This window comes from Parasteatoda tepidariorum, chromosome 12 (genome assembly GCF_982258835.1).
Source record: "Parasteatoda tepidariorum strain Cologne lab strain chromosome 12, Ptep-v5.0, whole genome shotgun sequence".
Taxonomy (NCBI): domain Eukaryota; kingdom Metazoa; phylum Arthropoda; class Arachnida; order Araneae; family Theridiidae; genus Parasteatoda; species Parasteatoda tepidariorum.
The window spans coordinates 56,520,219-56,543,523 of NC_141766.1; the positions used below are offsets into that span (position 1 = coordinate 56,520,219).

Consider the following 23,305-nt stretch of genomic DNA (forward strand, 5'->3'; position numbering starts at 1 on the left):
TCCCCACAATATTCTTAATTTATTCAACAAATGAAGAGAATTTTTAAGGCATTTTCGTTTCTGTTTCAAGAGTTCTTCAAAAAAAGCAAGCAAATAAGAAGTAGTTAATAATCTGAGTACCACAAGTGGTTTAAAAAATTATATCGCTACTTTTAATACTTCTGAATCTAGTTTGTTCCCAACTGATTAAAGTTTTATCGAATTTTAAGTCTTGATACAAAATATTTCCTTTTTTTACCAGTTTTGTTATAGGTATACCACACAAGTGATGTAAATGTTATAATTGGACCGATAATTGAAATATAAAGGAGTTTTTAAAGTTTAAGTCTTAGTTTACAGTTGAATAAGAGGTTTTGTATTTTGCAGGTATGCAAACTTTTTGTTTTATTGTATGAATTTTGGTCTAAAAAATGAATTACCCACCACTGCGTATAAATAATTCAAAATTTTGTGTAAAAGGCCATTTTGTTACAGTCATTTAAAGGTGAGGCTTTCGAATTATTGCCTAGTTCAAACAAATTTGTTAGATCTAATTTTCGTAGAATGAAGTAGTTTTTATCTCCTTGTAGCCGTCAAAAGCTACTGAATCTCCGCATTGCTATGTTTAAAATGGGAAGAAAAATCTATAAATTTCTTTAGCTCATAAATAATTTCTGTAATTTAAAAATAACTTAAAAAATATTTAAAAAATCCCTTCAGCAGAATTTAAAACTTTTTTTTATCGATGTGATGAATAACAAATAGATCTAGTGTTTTCCATTTTCATGGAGAAAGAATTTATTATGGGATCTTTAATGAAGGAGGAGAATCAGGGATTTTATTAGATTAAGATTTTGTCCTATATGATTTAATAAAAAATCAATATTTATGAAAATTCTAAATTATTTATTTTTCTGAATTTTCATAAATATTATATCCCTTAAATTTTGGATTTTCGTAATTTAAAAGATTACAATAAAAAGTCAAAGAAGTGTTACTGGCAATAATTGTGTCTGAACTAGCAAATATTTATTAATTAATGAGAAATCTAGACTAAAACTGTAAAAATAATTTAATTTGATTCAGTAATGAGTAATATCTAAGTAGAATTCTATAATTCACTTTTTGTCTGTTGCTTGGTTTTCTTAATATATAGTAATTTTCTTTTCATGTTGTTCTACTTTACGATACACTGTTTGACCGAAGTACACAGTGAAAACTTCGGTCTAATACCTATCTGAATGAGGAGCTGATAAATCTAAAAATTGTGAATGAACAATTTATTTCAAGTTAATAATGAATCGAGAGTTTGTACGTACTTTAACACGTTCACGCCGGGAAAAGTGAAAATACTGGTAGAAGAACTATTTCAATATTAGATAATATTCGGGAGGAGTTAATCTATTCTCAACAATTCACTGTAAGGAAATTTATCACGGCGAAGAAGCAATTCAATATAAAAATTGCATCCGCTAAAAACAATTGGTAGTTATGGATTTTTATTATTCCCGGAAAAAAATTAAAAAATGAAATTTATTGTTACCAGTTTTTACTCCGGTGAGCTGCCAAGATGAGACAATCTAGTGCAAAGGTCACCAAAGTGGTCTATATAGACCCCCAGGGGTCTATTTAACAAAGGCGGGTGTCGATCTGAGCCAGAGGGTCGAATGGGGGTCTATCCGAATCGGAAGGGCCGATTGGGGGTCTATGAAAAAACAGTTCTTAATACGCAAATCACACATACCTAATTAAGTATGTAAAATTTGTGAATTTTTTTATAACTGACTTAAGTTGCGACAATATCAGTTTCTTTATATAACATAAATTAATAAACGTACATTTATTGGGGTGAAGCAAGTAATTACGTATCAGCACGCAGTGCCACGAACTCTGCACTTCTGGTTTATAAGTCATATGCATATATGCCATAAAATTGACTAATTTTGAACCCAATATAGCGAACCTTGCAAAAAAACACCAAGCACACCCATCTCATTGATTAAGAAGCAATAAATCTGTAGTTACTTATTAAAGTTGTTTATTAAAGTTAATCTGTAGTTGTTTATTAAAGTAATAGTACTTATTATTTCTACTTATTTATAATTACTTATTATTTAATAAATATTAAGGTATTTAAATTTCAACATTAATATATTTTTCATAAAACTACTGTTACACAATGTACTATTACTTTAATAAATGTTTAAAATCATAAAATAAATGCACAAACACAGTATCTAATAGAATTTTATGACAGAACAGTTTATTAACAGAAAACTACATTTATGGGGGTCGATGGAGATTTCGAAAAATTATATAGGGGTCGATGATCAAAAAGTTTGGCAACCCATGATCTAGCGTGACCCACCGGTGGGTCACCCCGAAGTGAACGGGTTAAAGTGTGTTGTTAAATCTTAAAATCAATTATTGACGAAGCTTACACCAAGTTCAGAGGCATATACTCTATCCGTAAATATTTATCGTCAATCTTGCTGAAAGTTTATAAACCATCAAATGATCTATATTCTTCGTTTGCAATCAGTCAGAGAAGCTGAAAGCTTGATATCGCTTCGCATTATGCTGAAAATTCCACAGAAACAGAAGTAAATTGTTGTAAAAAGGCATGTTTGTTATTAGTTGTATAGTAAAAATAATTAAGTTCACTTAAGAAGATTAACCTAAACCTGTAAATTCTATTTAATATTTTTCTAAAATTTCCTTTCAATCAGCTGCAGTTTTGTTAAGCCCTGTTGAAATTCATATTAATATTTTTCTGTGGCGGGGATGTATTCAGAAGAAGAGGATAATTCATTTCAGTTTATGATGCGACAAGTTAAAATCATATGTTTTTTTTTCAAAAGAGCAGACAAGTATATTTTTATAAATTTATACCTTTGTTGTGTATTTAGACAAAAAACAAATTAAACTTTAAATGCTGTTTTAAATAACATCTGCAGTTTTTTAAACAAAACTGTTTAAAGATTTGAAATTATAACATCGGAATTATGTAAGACTAAGTACTTGTATAAATAAAAATACTACAAAAACTTATTCTTCAATGTTATTAAAAAGTATTTTTATGTACCACCAAAATGCGGATATATTTCTATTTTTATATTTCTTATAAAACAAAGAAAGACCTTCAAAAGTTTTCTAGCATTTCAGATAAGCGCGAGAATGGTTTTCCTAAGGAAGAAATTTTAGAAAACTTGTAGTTTGTAACATAATGAACTAAATTGATTTTCCAAAATTCTAGATTTTTAACGCCAGTAACAGAAACTCATACATAGAAGTATCGCAGGTGGCAAAAATATTTGCAATCAACAATCTCATTTTCCTGGAAACAATAAATTTACATTTGAATCTTGAACAATCGAGATCTCATAAAATGTTTATCTGATTTTCGTTATATTATCAAATTATATAATTCTGCTCCGATATAATAGATATTTTTATTTTTGTATTTTGAATTTTAAAGTTCTTCCTCAAGGCTCTTTTGCCAAGAAGAATAAATAAGGTACAGCTGGATTGCGAATCAACGCTTTAATTTCAAACTTTATTTACTATAGAAAAGATTTATTTTAACTAAAATTAGACTAACAGTTTTAATATTCAAAAACTAGCGAACGTTTTTTTTTTTAAATATCGACCATTTGGTGAGTTTCACCTCTAAGATTAAAATTAATTAATAACTTTCAATTTCTGAATTATTTACTAGCCTAAGTTATAAGGTTAAATTATAGAGCCCTAAAAATGGGTGCTTGGTCATGGTTGGGAGAAGATGAAGCTCTGAAGTAAATTTCTAAATAGCATGCTTTGAGCCGCGATTCCTCAGGGGATAGAGCGTTCGCCTTCCAATGAGGCGAACCGGGTTCGAATCTCAGTCGATACGAATTCCGCATCCGGCTTGCACCGACCGCAGTGCTGACGTGAAATATCCTCAGTGGTAGACGGATGATGTGTTAGAGTCCCCTTGCCGTTAGGCTAATCGAGGAAGGTTCTCGTGATCTTCCTCTTCATGTAACTCAAATGCGAGTTAGTTCCATCAAGAAGTCCTCCGCGAAGGCAAATTTCTCCTAATACTCGATCCAGGAGTTCCCTAGCCTTCTGGATTGGGTTCAAAATTACAAGGCCACGGAGTTGAACATTAGCAGCCGTAAACCCATAAAATTGGGCCAGCTGTTCAACTACGGTTATAAAATAAAATAAAAACTAAGTCTTAGAACAAATATACGCTTTACGCATTCAAAATGTAATTTTTTTTCATATAAAAGTTGTGCCATTTAAAGAGGGATTAAACCTAATAAATATTCTTACTTTTACAAGCTCATAATAGCTATAAAAACAGTTCATCGATGGGCTCTTTTACTTTGAACATAGCTGAAAAACACGTTTAAGAAAATTGTCTTAGCTAGAAATGAATCTTCAAGAAAATGGGCATAGCTGAAAATGCGTATTTAAGAAAATGTGAGTTTAAGAAAATGAACACAATTCAAAATACTTGGTTCAGAAAATGAACTAATCTGAAAATGCGTGTTTCAGAAAATTGATACAGCTTAAAATGTGTGTTGAAAGAAAATGTATATAACCTAAGATGCGTGTTTAAGAAAATGGTCACAGTTCAAAAATAAAATGGACACAGCTAAAAATGCTTGTTAAAAAAATGGACATGACCTAAAATGTGTATTTAAGAAAATAAAGACAGCTTAAATTGCGTATTTGCGAAATGAATGTATCTTAAAATAGCATTTATGATAAAAGGCATAGCTACTGGAGCAAATTGACATTATAAATGATTCTCTTTTAAACTGCTGTTATGACTATTATGTTTGATCTATTGATTATTGTCTTTTCATACATCACTTGGCACAATGCACAAAATGAAAATTAGAATATCCTTACAATATTTGAGTTGATGATCACAGTATGACAAAATGCATTTTTTTTATTTAAATGGATCACGTTAATATACTAAGCACTAAGTGCACATGATATTCTAAGTTACGAAAGTTAAGACATAAATCATAATTGATCTAGATAAACATATATACCTCTTTTTAGAAAAATTCTGATTCTAAACCTTAAAAATAAGGGAAGAGGTATTTACTATCTGGAAAATATGAGCCCAATAATTTTGACTCCTTTTTGTATTTTAACTATTAGTATTTTTATCATGTGTATGGAACTACTTCAGGGGAAAAAATTCTTTGCACAGAATTACAAGACTTTTGCATTGAACGATAATTTCATTCAAAATATAAAGTTTTAATAATATTTATTATATTTAAGACAAAGTCATTAAATAATTATTGAAAAATTGAATTTCAAAGATAGCATTTTTATTATATGTATGGAACTATTTCTTTGCACAGAATTATAAGACTTCTGCATTGAACGATAATTTCTTTCGACACATAATTTTTTAATACTATTTATTATATTTTAAACAAAGTTATTAAATAATTATTGAAAATTTGAATTTCAAAGATAGCATTTTTATCATATGTATGGAACTATTTCTTTGCACAGAATTATAAGACTTTTGCATTGAACGATAATTTCATTCGACATATAATTTTTTAATACTATTTATTATATTTTAAACAAAGTTATTAAATAATTATTGAAAATTTGAATTTCAAAGATAGCATTTTTATCATATGTATGGAACTATTTCTTTGCACAGAATTATAAGACTTTTGCATTGAACGATAATTTCATTCGACATATAATTTTTTAATACTATTTATTATATTTTAAACAAAGTTATTAAATAATTATTGAAAATTTGAATTTCAAAGATAGCATTTTTATCATATGTATGGAACTATTTCTTTGCACAGAATTATAAGACTTTTGCATTGAACGATAATTTCATTCGACATATAATTTTTTAATACTATTTATTATATTTTAAACAAAGTTATTAAATAATTATTGAAAATTTGAATTTCAAAGATAGCATTTTTATCATATGTATGGAACTATTTCTTTGCACAGAATTATAAGACTTTTGCATTGAACGATAATTTCATTCGACATAAAAATTTTTAATACTATTTATTATATTTAAAACAAAGTTATTAAATAATTATTAAAAAACTGAATTTCGAAGAATACAAATTTTTTAACTATTTAAATTTACGTTTTGTTTCGATGCAAAAATCTTAGTTTTTACTAGAACCGATCAAATGCTTCCAAATAATTTAATTCATATAACAGAAACTAAGCCATCTATTACGACTACCTCACAAATTTTAAGGTGCTAGAATCCAAAGTTGTCGTTGGTTGGTTGGTTCTAATGCCACTTGCCACACACGGGAAAGCCTGCTTGGTGAAAGCGAGCAGATTGTGCGTTTCTTGTTTCTCAGTGGCGCCATCTATGGCCAAGCATTCGACTTCTGCCACACCATACGTCGCGACCCATTCATACATTCATACATTTCATGCATAGATCGTAATTTTAATCTGAATCAGAGCACTATCGATCTCCAATCCAGTACCCCCAGAGATATTGATTTGTTAAGGGAACGTGGAGGATTTTTGCGACTCGACAGATTTAACGTGCATTAGTCACTTTACTTCGGCCGTGCATTAGTCATGAGCCCAGCGCCTTACTGACCAGGCTATCCTGGCCTCTGTCGTAAGAAATCTATGTTTATTTTGATCAAGTACGTTTCTGCTAACACTATGGGCCCAGTATAATATATATTTAATTGCTGTTATTCCTTAATTTTATATAAAAGTAGTTTTTTATTTAAAAGAGTTCCTATTTAATTGATCGTATTGTAAATTTATGAACAATAAAACTATTTTGGTTCGCCATTAGATTTGTTTTGGTGACAAAATTCGGGGAACTTAAGATTTTAACAAGTTTAACCTCGAAAATGAGAGTTTCGAGCTAAATTAAGCCATTTCAGCTGTGTCCATTTCCTAAAAAACGCATTTAAAGCTATATCTATCTTCTAAAAATAAATTTGAGCTGTGTCCACTCAGAATTTATTATTCAGAATTATTAAAATACTCATTTTGACCTCCGTTCATTTTTTTAAATACGCATTTCAAATTATATCCTATGTCCTTAAGCAAACATATTAAGCTTTGTCAATTTTCTTAAACACGCATTTCACGCTTCATCTTAAACGCATGATTTGAACTGGGTCCATATCCTCAAAAACGCATTTAAAATTATTTCCTTATTCTTAAACACACATTTTAAGCTTTGCCCATTTTCTTAAAACATCCATTTCAAGTTATGTCCATTTTCTTAAACACGCATTTCAAGTTATGCACATTTTTTTAAACACACATTTTGAGCTTTGTTCATCTTTTTAAACACGCATTTAAAACTCTGTCCATTTTCTTAAACATACAGTTTGATGTGTACCCGTTTTCGAAAATACTCATTTTCCTTCGAAGAGCAACCTCATAAAAAAATTATAAAAAAAGTAAAACTTCCTCATGAATACTTCTAAAACTAAGTTCTAAAACTTTCTAAACTTTCGCAGTTAACATTACAAAGAATTCAATGATCCATATTATCATAAAAAACAAAATGAAGGGGGTGAATAATACCTCTAAAAATCTCAATTTTGAGAAATGAGATTAACAAGCTTTGAATTTTCAGTTATTGAAAAAAAAATCGGTTTCTAAGAAAGTTGAAAGTAGTATGATTGCTTAACTGGTCTAAAATTGCACTAAAGGCATTAAATATAACATTAAAACTTAAAAAACACTTTCTTAGTTTACCATCTTTTAAATTGGTGAACATGGGAGCACAAATTTAGTTATATAAATGTCATTTTAAACAACTTCAAACAACTTTTCAGACTTCAAATTAGCTCAAAATTATTTATTTTAAAGAAATTTATTTATTTTTGCTCAATAATTCCAGAAGTTAATCCTATTTTAGCACAAAGAATTAAAATAATGAATTCCAAAAGTTACTATTCAAAAAATTTAAGTGGAAAACTGCTGCTTTTAGATTTCACTCATTTCTGAGAATTAGTCATTTGAGTTTTCGAATTCTTTGTAGTCCATTATAAGCTTTTACCGGGAGAAAGATTCTTTTTAAATCAAAAGTAGGCAACTTTTAAAGCTATAAATAAAAATGCAACTAACCCTCTTAATCCAGTTTGGAGGACAACAAAACTCCTTTGTTCAATTAAATTCTTTAAAATAAATGGGATTTTAGTATAGTCTTCTTTGTGTGCTTTTAAACACACAAGAAATTTTTTTTTTTCATTTTTCTTTGGATAAGAAACTAGTGAATGTAAGCAAACTTGTTTTAAGTAGCTTTCACTTGCCTACTCTTAGTTTCATAAACATATTTAAATATTTCATGCAAGTAATATCTAACAAAAGAATTAAGATTAATATACAGAATACAAGCTTAAGTTGTAATTTTTTCACGCATGATGTTAGATCATTCATAGATACATCTCGTTAATTGTGATCTATGAATGTTTGGAAGTATTCATAATTAAAAGAAAATAGGTTTGTAAAAGGATTAAGTGGTAGTGGATGTTTGTTAATGTTAATAATTTTGCTGAAACCTCAAATGTTGGAAGGTATATATATATTATAGGGAAAATTTAGAAACAAAGTCTCTCAAGTCCCATGTAAAAATGAAAACACTAGTAATTAAAATTGGTCCATTAAATAGGTCGAGAGGGAATAATACAGTTCTCACCCTTAGTTAAGGGAAAGACTTAAAATCTTAATTCTTCCATACGTGAATCCAAAAACAAATATTGCCTAAAGGAGAAATTGCTTTATATCTATTTTGATGATAAGTTTTGTTTTGTATAATTTCAATTAACCAACATTAGGACTGAAACACATATGAATTGATTACAAATATATTATATTGGATGTTATTTCTTTTCTAAATTAAAATTATTTTGTTCAATGATATATCTTTGCAAATAGTAATGTTATTCTCAAGTAAAAAATTTAGGATGAAACCTTTATATTAATGAATTTTATAAAGGTTTACTGGGAGAGATTAAAACTGTTCTACTTATTTTTGATGATCATTTTTAACTCTAAAATTTCAATAGTTTCTGTAAGATACGCAAAGCGATTATTAATCAATCACTTTTCATCTTTAAAATGAATGATAAAGCAAATCAGTTCTTTATAACTATTCATGTGATGATTAAAATTCTCTTGGTTTCTCTAGACGGAATTTTTTTAAATTAAAATTTACTACCCAGCTAAGGGATAATGGTTAAGAAAATTTATAGGAGATGTTTGTATCAAGTTTTTAAAAATAATATATTTCACAATATAGATTCATTAAAGAAGAAAACAAAGTTTTAAACACATACTTATTTTTGGCATACATAAAACTATGCAGGAACACCAGCAATCGATCCCGTCTTTTCTTTTGTAACTTGTTTATATTACTCCATTGAGGGAAATATCGTTGAGTCATGCAATTCACCTGTTGTCTTTTGTCATCGAGTTAAAACTGGCTACTGAAATTTATTCAACTTAAAATTGGTTTTGTGCTTGTCAATGCAGCTGAAATTAGCTATCTAAAACATATTTTTATCACAAAAATTCGCAGCAAAAGGGATACTTGTTGTTTCAAAAGAATATGAAAGAGAGAATTAGGTTTGAAACTTCTTAACAACGCTTAAACTATTCAGTTTTAAATAAAAATAAATAGAAACAGTGTTGTACATTATGTTGTTTGAGTGAAAGTTGATTATGATGTTCAATTTTTAAGAAAGAAAGATAGACATTGATTTTTCATTCTTGAATCTTCCTTTTTTCCAAAAAAATATCTATATATTTCTAAGAAATTCAAATCTCAAGAGAAGAAATAGTTACCAAACTTCCATTACCAGTAACTAGAAGAACTATCAGGATTGAATTACAATTTGAAGTTGACAAGCCAAATGTTTTGATGAAATAAAAAAACAAAAAGTTTTGTAAAAAATTTGTGTTCATTATGTTATGTTACAGACATTTTCAGTTGCATTTAAATGGATTTAAACGGTAGTTTTTCGACAATAAATAATGCCTTTCAACTGGCAAAATAATGCCTCATATTTGGCTGCCGGAAAAAGTTACGTTAAAAACATTTAATGACAGTACTGAAAAATGTGTCGAATCGATGTAGAATTTTAACGGGTTATAAAGTTTTAATAAAGAACAACAAAAAAAAATTATTTACCCGTTGTGTGCAAGATTACATCCCGTTTGCAAAACATTAACGTTAAAAAGAAAATATCAGGACTTATTGCAAGTTCTGCAGCGTCGAGCAAATGAAAATACCAATGCATATATATATATATATATATATATATATATATATATGAAAATACGATGTATATAGTTCTGGGTATTAATAATACTCAGAACTTTCTTTGCTCAGAATCTATCATATTATTATTGCAATGTCGAAAATTCTAGCTCAAGTCCACGGGCTAAAACATACTGCTATTTGAAAAAAAAAATCCAGCCATGATAACGGAATGGGGAAAAGTGTAGAGAATGGGAGAATTTCGTAACCTCAAGGTTACGATTCTTTGTATGAGTAAAAGAATAAGTATCTCAAGACTCCTATTGATAAATAAATACATTTCACTTCCATAGGAACTTGATTACTCTCCAATGTTGGCAAGTCAATTTATTGGATTTTTGATAATATCTCTGTGGATATTTGGAGAAAAAGCATATTCATCAAATCCTGAAACTGCCATGCAATGCTATCGACGAGAGTACACATACAAGGCTTTACAAAGAGATGAAAATGGCCAAGCCTGCTGGGATCTAGTAACTGCTGCTTCATGTTGGGGTCGATGTGATTCAGGGGAAGTAAGTTATTTTAAATAATAACGTATTTAACTACTTACGTAGGAACGACTCACGCCAGCTTACTATCGTTACGAAATCAAAACGACACAAGTCAATTTGCTTTCGGTATAAAATCAAAACGACGGAAGTCAATTTGCTTTCGTTACAAAATCAAAATGACGCACGTCAATTTGCTTAAGTAACAAATTCAAAACGACGCACGTCAATTTGTTTTCGTGACGAAATCAAAACGACGCACTGTCTTCGTCGACGGGCAATTACTGCAGAAATTGGAAAGATATTTGAGTTTCATGGCTCAGAAATCGATAAGATAGTTTTGATATCTATACGGGATCAAACACTTGAGAAAAAACTATATCGCTGAAGGAGAAAAAAAATTATGGTAAATTCTGCTTCAAATCTCTTGGTATTTTTAAATTTTAGGTTTAGACAAGTCAACTCTGATAAATCTAGAGTATATGGTAAAGTGCAAATGTTGAAAGAAAAATTTCAAAATATTAAAATGTAAACAAATTATGACAGAATAACTTCTCCATTGCGTAATCCTGCCATAATTTGTTTGCATTTGGATATTTTGAAAACATTTTTTTTCAGTATTTAAAATATCATGGTTTACTCCAGGTTTACCTGAACTTGCTTTTGTTATGCCGTAAATTATAAATTAGGGGAGAGTCGGGTAGCCCCGCCCAGTGGATACCCCCGCCCACTGTCAATTTCATATGTATAGAATATTTTTTCAAGTCAATGGGTCATCGGACATTAATTGTTATATTAAAAAAAGATTATTTTCAAAGTTTCAAGCATTTATGCAGCTGTTAACATGGTAAGCAGTAGTTTTGAAAATATGTTGAATATAGTAGTCATGAAATTAAGAAAAATTGCTTGAATGTTTCAATTAAACTTCATTTTAATACTAAAAAAATAATTTTTTCTATACATACAGCATTAAAGTATGTAGTCTTAATTTTAATTTGCACAAAGAAAGAAGTTTATACGTGAAAAATTGTTCGAGTAATTACAAATTTACAAAAAAATTGGATTTCGGGTAGCCCCGCTCACATGAATGTCGGGTATCACCGCCCAATTTTATTTCGTCGATAAATGTACGGTTGCAAAGATTATTATTTTATTGCTTCAAATTTGAATGTTATATGCATTTTTAACAACAAATATTGGTGTTATGAAATGATTGTTATTAAATGATAGAATTCACTAAAAGTATATAAATATGTCATAAATAAAATAATTTTGTGATAAAAATTATAAACGAGGTTTATCTATTGTCAATACGTAAGTCATTTTCATTTACACCTGAAAAAACAGTCAAAAAACATAATTTTTGTAACTGGGCGGGGCTACCCGACACATTTTGAAAAGAGCTGAAAAACATGTTTTTTTTTTAAATTTCTATTTTTTTAAGTTAAACTATTCTTTTTTTGATTTATTCTTTTTGCATTATTTAATTAGATGATGAAAAAATAGAAACATACAAGAATATTGATTATTACTCAATATTATGCAGAAATATATGCAATACTCCTTAAGCGGACGGGGCTACCCGACTCTTTCCTACTTATGTAAATAAAAGGGAATTTGCCATGAAGAGGTTCTCCTGCGTATAGTGTTCTCTTAACTACTTGTAGTGAGTAGCAGTGAACTGTTTTGTTAAGATCCCGAACTAATAAGATAAGTAAAAACTAGTTGCAAAATTTCTTTTTTTTAAAAAAAAAAAAAAAAAAAAAACTTAGGGAAAATTTATTTACCACATTCTTTTCTGGTTATCTGAATTTAAATGGATGAAGTGATTTTGCCTTTCAATTCTTATTACATTCCATTCCCGAGATAATTCTTTTTCATAGAAGTTAATTTAAATAGTACGAATTATAAAACAAAATTTGATTATTGCAACTTTTTTTCGCCTTGAAAGAACACGATTTTAAAGACAGAAATTAAACTTAACACGGTTGCTAACTTCATATTAAATGAAGAGCACTAAATTATATATTGTGTAGTCACAGTGATAGATAATTAATATACAACTTTGAATTCGGATCTATAATAATTCGGTTATTATTTTTCAAAGATTAAGTGGTAGCTTACGTAATAAAGAATGACTTAATATACACATTGATATACTAGTATTTCTTTTATCTATCAGTTTTTAATATCAATGCAATAGAAAAATAATATAGCTTTATTAGATATTTATTACGGACATAAAGATATCTTTCCAGATTTCAACTAACTCGTTGTTGCCTAGTTATCCTTTCAGACGGTATTTTTATTAAGAAGATAATCACTGGCGTTAACACACGATTTCTTTATTCATTTTTATCTTGGTTAAGCAACTCATTTGTATTCTCCATAAAATGTTTATAAACTTTAATATATTTTAAATGGGCCGGGGTAGTCTGGTTGGTAGGGCACTGGGCCCATGTACAAGAGGTCATGGGTTTGATCCCTGGTGGCCGAAGACTCCCCGTGTTAAAAATAGTGACTGATGAACGTTAAATCTGTCGAGTCCCAAAGTCCTCCATGTTCCCAAAACAAATCATACCTCTGGGGGTACTGATCCATGAGTTCCCTTGTCTTCTGGATTTGGATCGAAATTACAAGGATTCGGAGTTGAACATTAGTAGTCTTATTCCCAGAATTGAGTCGGCTGCTCAACGACGGTTATAAAATAAGATATACTTCAAAGAGCCGCGATGGAAGGAGCGTTCGCCTTCCAATCAGGTGAACCGGGTTCAAAGTTCAGCGGTCTCTGGTAGATACGAACTCCGCATCCGGCTTGCGCCAACCACAGTGCTGACATAAAATATTCTCAGTGGTAGACGGACAAGGTTCAAAATTACAAGGCTACGGAGTTGAACATTAGTAGCCGTAAACTCAAATAATTGGGTCGGCTGTTCAACGATGGATTTTAAATAAAATATATTTCAGAAATTATGTGCATATTCTTCGTTTTAATTTATAAGTGGAAATTAAGGTTCACTTAGTTTAAATCTAAGCATATAACGACTTTTTTATTATTATTATGGAAGCATTTTTTTACGATATTATGTAACATTTTGAAAAATGGGAGCATTTTCAGTATTGAAATTCGTGTGCTAATCTGCGAAATACTTTAGAATTTATTTTGCAATTATTTTAACCTTTCAATGGGCCATTTACTTCAAGGAAAGTTTAACAAAATTTTAGAATTGAAACTGATTAAAGTAAAAAAACTAATTTAGCTTATAGATAAAATTAATTTTTAAGTTCAAATGCCTTTTTTCACCATGTGATGGATGTAGGATGGATACTTATGGATGTAGGAATTTCCATTGTTCCATTGTTTCGATTAAGTGTAATATCGAAACAAAGAGCTTACTGACTTTTATTTTTTTAATATATATAAAATAACTTTTATTAATCTTACAAACTACAGAAGGCATTATATACATCAGAAAATCAGAAAATAAGTTAGAAGAATTTTAAACGAAATAAAATGAAATTAAAAAAAATTTCTTTTAATAACTTCAAAAATCAACAAAAAAAAAAGATCAAAACTCATTACCAACCCACACGACTATATTAGAACTCTCTGATGTTGTATTAATTCATTTGATCAATCTGTATTTGTAATACAAAAAAAATCTATATATTTCAGATTGGTGATTGGATTTTTCCATTTAAACGTCCAATGCATCCAGTTTGCGTCCATGATGAAAGAATAGCTCGATCTGTCATTCTACAAAATTGCGAGTCTGGAACTGATGCAAGCGCAGCGGAATATGTATACTATGATGCAGTATCTTGTTCTTGTTTGCTTTGTGGCTCATCAACAACTTGGTGCAAAGAAATTCCAGTTACTCAATCTGATCATATGTCCAAACATATTTTCACTTCACCCTTAAACAAAAAAGAAAGCCCTTATTATAACTAACTTTTAAGTTAAATCAGACATTTAGTCTGAATGTAAACTTTAAAATTTTCTTTTTCAGTTTAAAATTATCCAATTATATCGAACTAACAAAAATAACTGAAACAGTCACAAATTTTAATGTTTAACAGCATCACGTGTTTCTATACATATCTCTGGTGAAACAAAAACAATAAAACTTATCGATTTTATTGATTTAGTATTGCAATTCTATCAAACCTTCATTTGCAAAAATGTATCATAAGTTCTTATAATTTTGCATTACAATTTTGACATACATGATATACATAACTAAGCCATAAAATTTGGAATTTAGTGTTTTACTTGGTATTACGGGAATATGGTTATTAGTTAGTTAATATGTCAAAAATAAGTCCGAAAAATCATTGAGTTCAGTCGCTTTTTTAAAACTCCTTCATCTGCACAAATTTGACTAAATATTTCAACTTGGTATCATTAGAATGACCATTAACCCCTTGGGGACGGGTGATTCAGAAAAGCATTCGTACAAAATCAGAATCAAGTTGTAATTAAATAAAAAACGGTAACTTAAATGCAGTCGTTGCTAATTTAACAGACTTACTTTGCTTTTACTTTAATTATTGTTAGTTTAATCAGATATATAATCAATGTTAATTCAAAGTGTAACTAAATAGTTTTATTTTGAACAAAGTAATGGTGAATTAAAAAAATCAAACAATTATAACTCCTCCCACAAATGAACTGCTAAAGAAATATTTTGATTACCAGTTTTATCTTTTTACCCTGATTGATACGGTTTCATACTGTCACGTATTTGTGACAGTCGGCGCGAAAGGGTTAATTGTTAATATGTCGAAAAATAGTCCCAAAAATTAATTTATCTCTATTGCTCTTCCTTTAACAATCTTTTTTTAATTACTGAATTCTGAATTTTAAAGATAAAATTGATTACCTTAACACACAGACAATCTGATTGTAAATGAGTAGCAACCAAAAAAATATTTATTGTTTCAAAAGTGTTAAAATTTAAGTAAAATGTTTATTAGAATGGAAAATTAGACTCAATGTATTATTATACAAGTCGCATGGATATATGTTAATATTGTTAAATTTTTTAAATAGTTTTCTGAATTTTCAAAAAAAAAATCTTTATTTTTCCTTTACTTTAAATCTACTTATGTATACTATAATAAGAAGAATACATACACATGTATTAAACATGTAATAAGAAACGAAATTCTATATGATATTCTAACATTTAAGGATATCAAAACCCCTGTAGTCAGTATCCATCCCTTTGACAAACCTTACTTACAAATACTTTTTTTTTCAGTTACAGAGCTTACAGGGGTTGAATAAAATCGTGGAAACAATCTATTCTAATACAATCCCAGATAGTAAAATAAGGTTAATTTTCACTCAGCAAAAAACTTTTATTGTAAAACTAAAAAGGTTTGTTATGCGATTTACGTGTGAGCTTTCTAATTTTAAAATGAGATCTGTTCTATTCTATGCACATTAGCCTAATCCGAAAAACAACCGTCTATATAAAAACCTTAAATCGAGGTTGATTTAGGGCTTTCAAGAGTGACAAAATCCTTTAACACGTTGAACGCCACGCTAATTTTACATGTCTTGCCCGTCAGGCCACAACGGTAAATAACTTCAAACTAAATTTGGAAATATTAGACAGATTTTGCTAGTTTTTAAAAGGTTTAGCATGACATATCTTCTTTCTTTCTTAAAATAAACTGGGCACCTGGGCCGCGAAGTGGCCCCTATCCCATTCATCATTAAATTACATACAGTAAGGTAAAATACATAGATTTGGCAAACATTGTAGTAGCCATAAAAAAATCAAGCCGTTTGCTTGTGAAGTAATAAAAAAATGAAAAAATTCAATATGACAAATTGACGTTTTTACATAACATTAGAAATATTGATTGTAGACTTAAATTAAAAATAAAGATAAAACATGATTTGATATGTACAATAGTGATTTTTGAAAAATGATAGACATTATTGATAGATATAGATAAATCATACCTTGATACATGATAAAATAACATATTTGGAGAAAATGCAGTAAATATATTTTATCAGAGAAATATTGCTCATTAAATACAATAGAATTTGCAAAATAATTTAACGTGCATAGGTTGATAAATATATATGCATAAATTGGCTATATTATCAGAAAATAAATTGGAATGTAATTTAGTTTGACTTAAGTAGAAGTCTGCTGTGAAAAGTTCAGTGAATTTAACTTGAGAGTCTCGAAAATAAAAATAGAACTCACTGGGATTGAGATGTTTCCCCGATGATCCCCCGCAGAAGGCGGAGCACTTCTTCATTTTTGAGCAATTCCTGTTATTCTTTGATTAATAACACTAATCGGTGAGCAAGTTTAGGCGTCGAATTTGATGTTGCTCGAGGGCTCCTTCTGCTGGGGCGGGTCTTGCACCCAGTAAAGTTGGCTGTGTGGTTTTTGTAACAATTACAGCATTTTGGAGGTGTTGTTCTGTCTTTGTTGCATTCATGAGACCTGTGGTTTTCAGCGTATTTTACACACCTTGCAGGTGCATTGCAGTGGCTTTGCGTATGTCCATAATTTTGGCAGTTGTAACATTGTATAGGTCCTCGACCTCCTCGATATCGTTCGACTTTGATCGGCATCTGCTGTATGTTGTTGACTTCGAATACTCTATGGTGATTCGCCGTTGATGTTAGGATTATGAGAAAAAGTGATAGGAGCCGATAGGCCTCTCCCATTCTCTTCTTTAACTGCACTATTTTAAAGGTTTCAATATTGTTTTTCTGTAATTCTGCATTGATGGCATCTGTATCAAAGTCCACAGGCAGGCCCCAGACCAAACCCTTAATAAATCTGGCTTGCGATGTTATTTCAGGTTTGCTGGGCGGATCTCGTACTTTGTCGGTATCCTCCTCTGGTTTTGTTGCCGGCAAGAGAGTGGCGTCATCTGTTGAGTTATGTTGGCTAGAAGAAGGACAGCCGTTTGTAGACATGAGTGTAGAATTATCCTCAATTATTTTGACTGCATTTTTCTTTTTCTTCGTTTTTTTTCTGGTGGTTCTGTACTATTGTTAATTTTGATGTTCGTGTCAGTTTCTGTATTCGGTGTTGTATTCAGGTTTTCACCTTTATTTTCCATTGCTATGTCTTCAGTTTTTTGATTAGTTTCAGTCATTATTGATTCGACTTGAATGGATTTTTTATTCATCTCCTTGTTTTCTTCTGCTTGAAAGTTTTTCCTCTTCCACCTGACGTGATGAGCTGCATTTGTCAGTTTTAGGAAGTATGAGTATTCTAGTCTCCACTTACTTGATCTTATTTGAATGAGCAATTTGCTAAGTAATTTATCGAAACGAATCAGTTCCTCTGTATCAAACTGAGTGTAAAACTCTACAAGATCGTCAATATGTTGACGTTCAACTAATGGAAAATATATTTTTTAAAAACCCACAAGTAGCAAGGATTTCTTCTAATGCAAGGATTCTTTGCAATGCGACGGTGAATTACAACCAGAGAGTGAGACCTTTCCCTCACGAGCTGTTCTATGATACGGCATGACTTGAAAAAACAAAATGGCGGGTTCAAATCAGTTGTCATCAAAATGATCAGTTATCAGTATTGTCTCTCCCGACTCAGGAACCTGACAAGATCAAGATCAGTAACACTCACCTTGTAACGCTCAGGATAATCTGCATCAAATCAGCATGACCGGCATCGCAAGGGAGAAGAGGACATCAGTAGAGCATGACCAGCATCTGTTATAGACCTTTTTCCCTCTCATCAGATCTCATCAGCATCAGAGCCCCCTCGACATCATCTCGACTCGAACCGTATTAGGTCTGCCAGAAAATTCTGTCTGCGTCACGTTCCGACCTGCATGACATATCCTAGTCCTAGTGTTTTGATTTTATTGGGCACCTGGGCCGCGAAGCGGCCCCTATCCCATTCATCTGGAATTTTATAACAGTTTTGGTTGAGCAATGAGGTGAGCAGGCAATGGAGTTGCTTTTATGAATGTTTCAAGCTCTTTGCTTGAAGCATGACATATCAGAAGAAAGTGGTGAATTATATAAGCCTAGGAATTGTTTAGAAATAGTGGTGGATAAAAACCTAGTAAATTGAATTTATTAAACCAAGAATCACATTAATTAAGTAAATTTTGAATAAATTTTCTGCAATTCCATAAAAGAGTGTAAATTTTATAGTTCTATATCATGTTATACGCTGTCAGCCAGCTGTTTTTCGCAGCCTATATGAAAGGTCAGTGTCAGCCACTTGGGGTTGACGCAGCCTAAATGTAATTTCAGTGTCAGCCACCGGTGGTTGACGCGACCTAAATGTAATTTCAGTGTCAGCCACCGATGGCTGAAGCGGAGCTCAACGTGTTAATAAAGCTAGTCTCAAGGATAAAATAATCGTAAATCTAGGTAATTATAAGGTTTCTTTTCGCAAAGTCTTGTATGTTCAGCTAACATCCAGCTTGTCATGAAATTTTAATGGACAATGCAATTTGATCCTATCACTAGTGTGACGTCAGCTCAAACGTCATTATGAACCTAAGTGACCATTTTACCTAAGTGACAGTACTTCTTAAAAAAGCTTTAAAAATAATTTTTAATCTTTTTAGGATGAAAGGTTTGAAACTGCAATATTTTTACTTTATTTGAAAAAATAAAAGTTCTTAGTAAAAGTTCTAAAAAGTCCTAAAAGTTCTAAAAGTAAAAGTTCTAAAAAACAAGTTTTTAGTACAAACATTTCTGGACAACAAAAAAAAATTCCGACAGAAAGTTGCTGTAAAGATTGCATGCGTTCTGGGAATGTAAATAATGTTTTTTTTTTTTCAAAGCAAATTTTTTGGAAGATATTACATGGTAAAACTGTTGGGACAAATTAAAAAAAAGCATGCTTGAAGCTTTTAGAAATCAGGTCATTTTTACCCATGCAAAATTTGGAACGACCAAAATGAAGAGAAGAAGTTAATTACTATCTTACTTTGCTTCCAGTAATTCTTTTCTACGATTGCGATATTTATCTGAGAATGCTTTTAATATTTCAATGGTCTTTAAAAGGAAATAAACTTTTAGCTTCCTACTCTTATTTTGTTCGATGCAAATTTTGAGCGGGAAAAAAGACACCATTTCTAAAAGCTTTAAGCACAATCTTTCAAATTGTGCATACGATCTTAGCCATCTTGAAAAACAATTTCTGCTAAAGGAATAATTATTTGCGTAAAAGTTATTAAAGAACTGTTTCCAAATTTTCGCCCAACCCCTGTATTTCTAGCTGTAAATTCACTTAGTTTTTCACTAAAATGTGTCTAATAGTTGTGTAGAATGTTTATTACTGAATAAATATTTTCTCTTTGTGTCACTTTTTTATTTTCTCATACTATGTTGATTAATGCAGTAGCTATATCTAATCATAACTTATTTGGTTAAATGTAAAAACGGATGTTGATAATTAGGAATATCATACTCGCTGTTGAGGGTAAATTATTGTGTTATTTTAAATATTAAAAACCATAAAAGTTCACAACTTTCTTCATAAATTATTCATTACATTCTAGTGCCTTTTTCCATTTAAGTCTCTTATTAACTGCAGGAAATATTTAATAATATTAATATTTAATAATATTAATAATTAATAATAATAATAATAATAAAAATAATAATTAATAATAATAATAATAATAATAATAATTAATAATAATATTAATTATTATTAATAATAATAATAATTAATAATAATAAGAATAAGAATAAGAATTAATAACTTCATTCATGTTGATAATTAGGGATATCATAATCGTTGTTGAGAGTAAAGTGTTGTACTACTTTAAATATAAGAAAATATAAAAGTTCACTACTTTTAATAAATTTATTATGTTATCACATTTTGCTACTCTCTTGATTTAATTCTCTTGATAGCAGCTCAAACTTCATAGATATTTGTTTCGGTGCTAGTAATAGGTATAATATCAACCGCGATAAATTTACTAACTTCATACTTTAGCGCTAACTTTGTCAGCATGGGTGAAAGCCCTTATATAGCAAGACGGAATAGAGAAAAACCTGGTACGTAAAACATTTCATTCCAACATTTTTTTCAAAAAAAATGAAATATCTGTAACTATCAAGATTTCTTTTATAATTCTGGCATATATAATAAACTGCTTCTAGTCCAAGACAAAGTAGATATTGTTGAAAAATTTAAAAAAAGAATAAGTAAACTCCTCCCCAAAACTAGCTATAACTGAAATGGTTTTACTACCAGCCTTTCCTCTTTTCCGTCTCGCTTTCACCCCTGTTTGTCAGTAACACTTTCCAGTCAGTAACAGCCACCACATAGACTGCTGACCTTGAAATTCTACCACAATTATTAAAATAAACATGATGGATGGGATAGGGGTCGCTGAGCAGCCCAGGTGCCTAGCTCAAAAATCAAAAGAAGTAGAAGGAATATGTTAAGCTACAAAAAGTGATAAGTTAACGGTGATGATTAAAGTGTTAGCCATATTAAAATTCAGAATGCGTCTAGTCCCTCAAAGTGGCTTTAGTGCGCCCGTGCCAACGCTTCCGGATTTTCCGGAAGATTTTATTTTTATATTTAATGCAGTAGCAATATTTTAGCATTCATGCTAGATTTCTGTTATAACAAATTTGACTTAATGTAATTTCAACTACCATTACATTTGAATAATCTGAACATACATACGAAAGACCAGCTGATTATCGTATTGTGTATTAAGTGATGATAAAAAAGTGAATAAAGTAATTGTTTACGATAGCGCTTCAAAAAGTATTACTACCAGTTCATTCCATTACTACCAGTCTTTCACTACCATTTGGAAAATACTTCTTCTGGAGAAGTAAAGTTGGAAAGTTTTTTTTGTTGCCTAGTGTCACGCAAAGATAATTCAAAAGATCAGATAAAGTTCCACTTTGTTGGAATTATAGGTTTTGCAAATGCAGCATTGAATCAGTTTTTTACCAAATTTTTTCTTTTCTCAAATATATTCGTTACCCTGTAACCTCAACGAAATTTCAACTTTTAAGGGAACAGAGAAGGTTATTCTCTTCATCAACACAACTCAACTTACAATTACAGATTTGCCAACTTTTACTTTTTTCCAGGAGGAATATCTCTAGTTGTAGAAAATATTAACTTTTTTCATTTGCCGAAGTTTACAACAATTTTCTTTTAAATTTTTTGCTTTTACATTGCTTCTATTATTTGCAAGTAGTGATAGTCACAATCATACTAAGTTAAAGCTGTGCTGTTACTTCCTCGCGGTGAACCTTCCAAGGTGTCTGCTATTATCCTACAAATTTTTTTTTATTTTTTATTTTCTGCAACGTTTTGAAATGTTTTGAAGAAAGTCGGATAATCAAATTGGCTGCTAACTTAAACAAATACCCGAACGATATTTATGCACGCTGCGCCAAAAAAAGGACCACTCTGAATAAGTTCTGATCTAATGATCAGGTCCTTAAATTCTAGGACTCAATCCTAATTGTTCGAGGGGGGAGGATTCAAATATACTAATTAATAAGTGCAGATGATATTTTAAGTTACGAAATCAGATACAAAAACGTACTTTCTATGAATAAAGATACCTTTGTTTCGACGGATTCGGATTTTTGTCCCCCAAAATAAAAGGGGTATCCACAATCTGGGAATTATGGTCCCCATAGTTTGATCAGGAGAACGATCCAAAGTTTGGACCCCTTAGTGTTAATTTTATTTTGTGCATATTTTGCCATATCTCAAAACCTTTTTAAGCGAATTGAAAAAACTTTACACAAAATCATAAAATTCATTTATCTAAGGAGAATTTTATGCAAAAAATAAATTTTAGTGAATATATACTATTTTTTTATAATTTAATAGTAGTCGAAATACTTTTGAATTCTAAGGTACATAAATTAAGTAATTGCAAGCAATATCACTTCAATAATTATTTCACTACCACTAGGAAGAAACTTTTTTGAAGCGCGCTGAAGTTTGTCAGGTGTGAAGTGATAGACATTTCCCTTTTTTATTACCACTGTTAAGGTTTTCTGAGAAATCGAGAACTCATACGAAAACAGTAAATGTAAAGCAAAAAATAAATTTTTGTAGGAGGCATGGGATCTACATTTGACAAAGTTGAATTTCATTTAAAAAGAATAATAAGATCAATTTGATATTTATTTATGTATATTTACTAGAAAGTTAGAAATATTTCGGGATCATATATTTCATTATGGTAACCAAAATAATTATTTATATTACAACATTTCCTTCGTATTTACATACTTTTACCTTGATTTTATTGATATTTTTAAAATATATTTTATTCCTTAAAAATATTTTCATGAGTGATTAAAACTTAGTCAAATATATATAGAACTCACTGTATAAATGGAATTGCCCGTTTGTGAGAGTACCGAATTTCCAAAAGAATATGAGTTACCTACCTCTTTTTCATGTTACCAAATAGCACAAAATCAATTCACAAAATCAATTGATATTTATTTATGTATATTTACTAGAAAGTTAGAAATATTTCGGGA

General features: G+C 30.1%; 1 protein-coding gene across 1 annotated transcript in view; it reads left to right on the forward strand.

Moving 5' to 3' along the window:
- Nucleotides 1-20,118, forward strand: part of LOC147801098 (thyrostimulin beta-5 subunit-like) — a 29,573-nt gene extending 9,455 nt beyond the window's left edge. Inside the window, exons 2-3 of the mRNA XM_087155882.1 lie at nucleotides 10,588-10,809; nucleotides 14,462-20,118. Coding sequence (XP_087012008.1) covers nucleotides 10,606-10,809; nucleotides 14,462-14,737 — 480 coding nt within the window. The 5' untranslated portion in view covers nucleotides 10,588-10,605 and the 3' untranslated portion in view covers nucleotides 14,738-20,118. The remainder of the gene's footprint in view (nucleotides 1-10,587; nucleotides 10,810-14,461) is intronic.
- The last annotated feature ends 3,187 nt before the right edge of the window (nucleotides 20,119-23,305 follow it).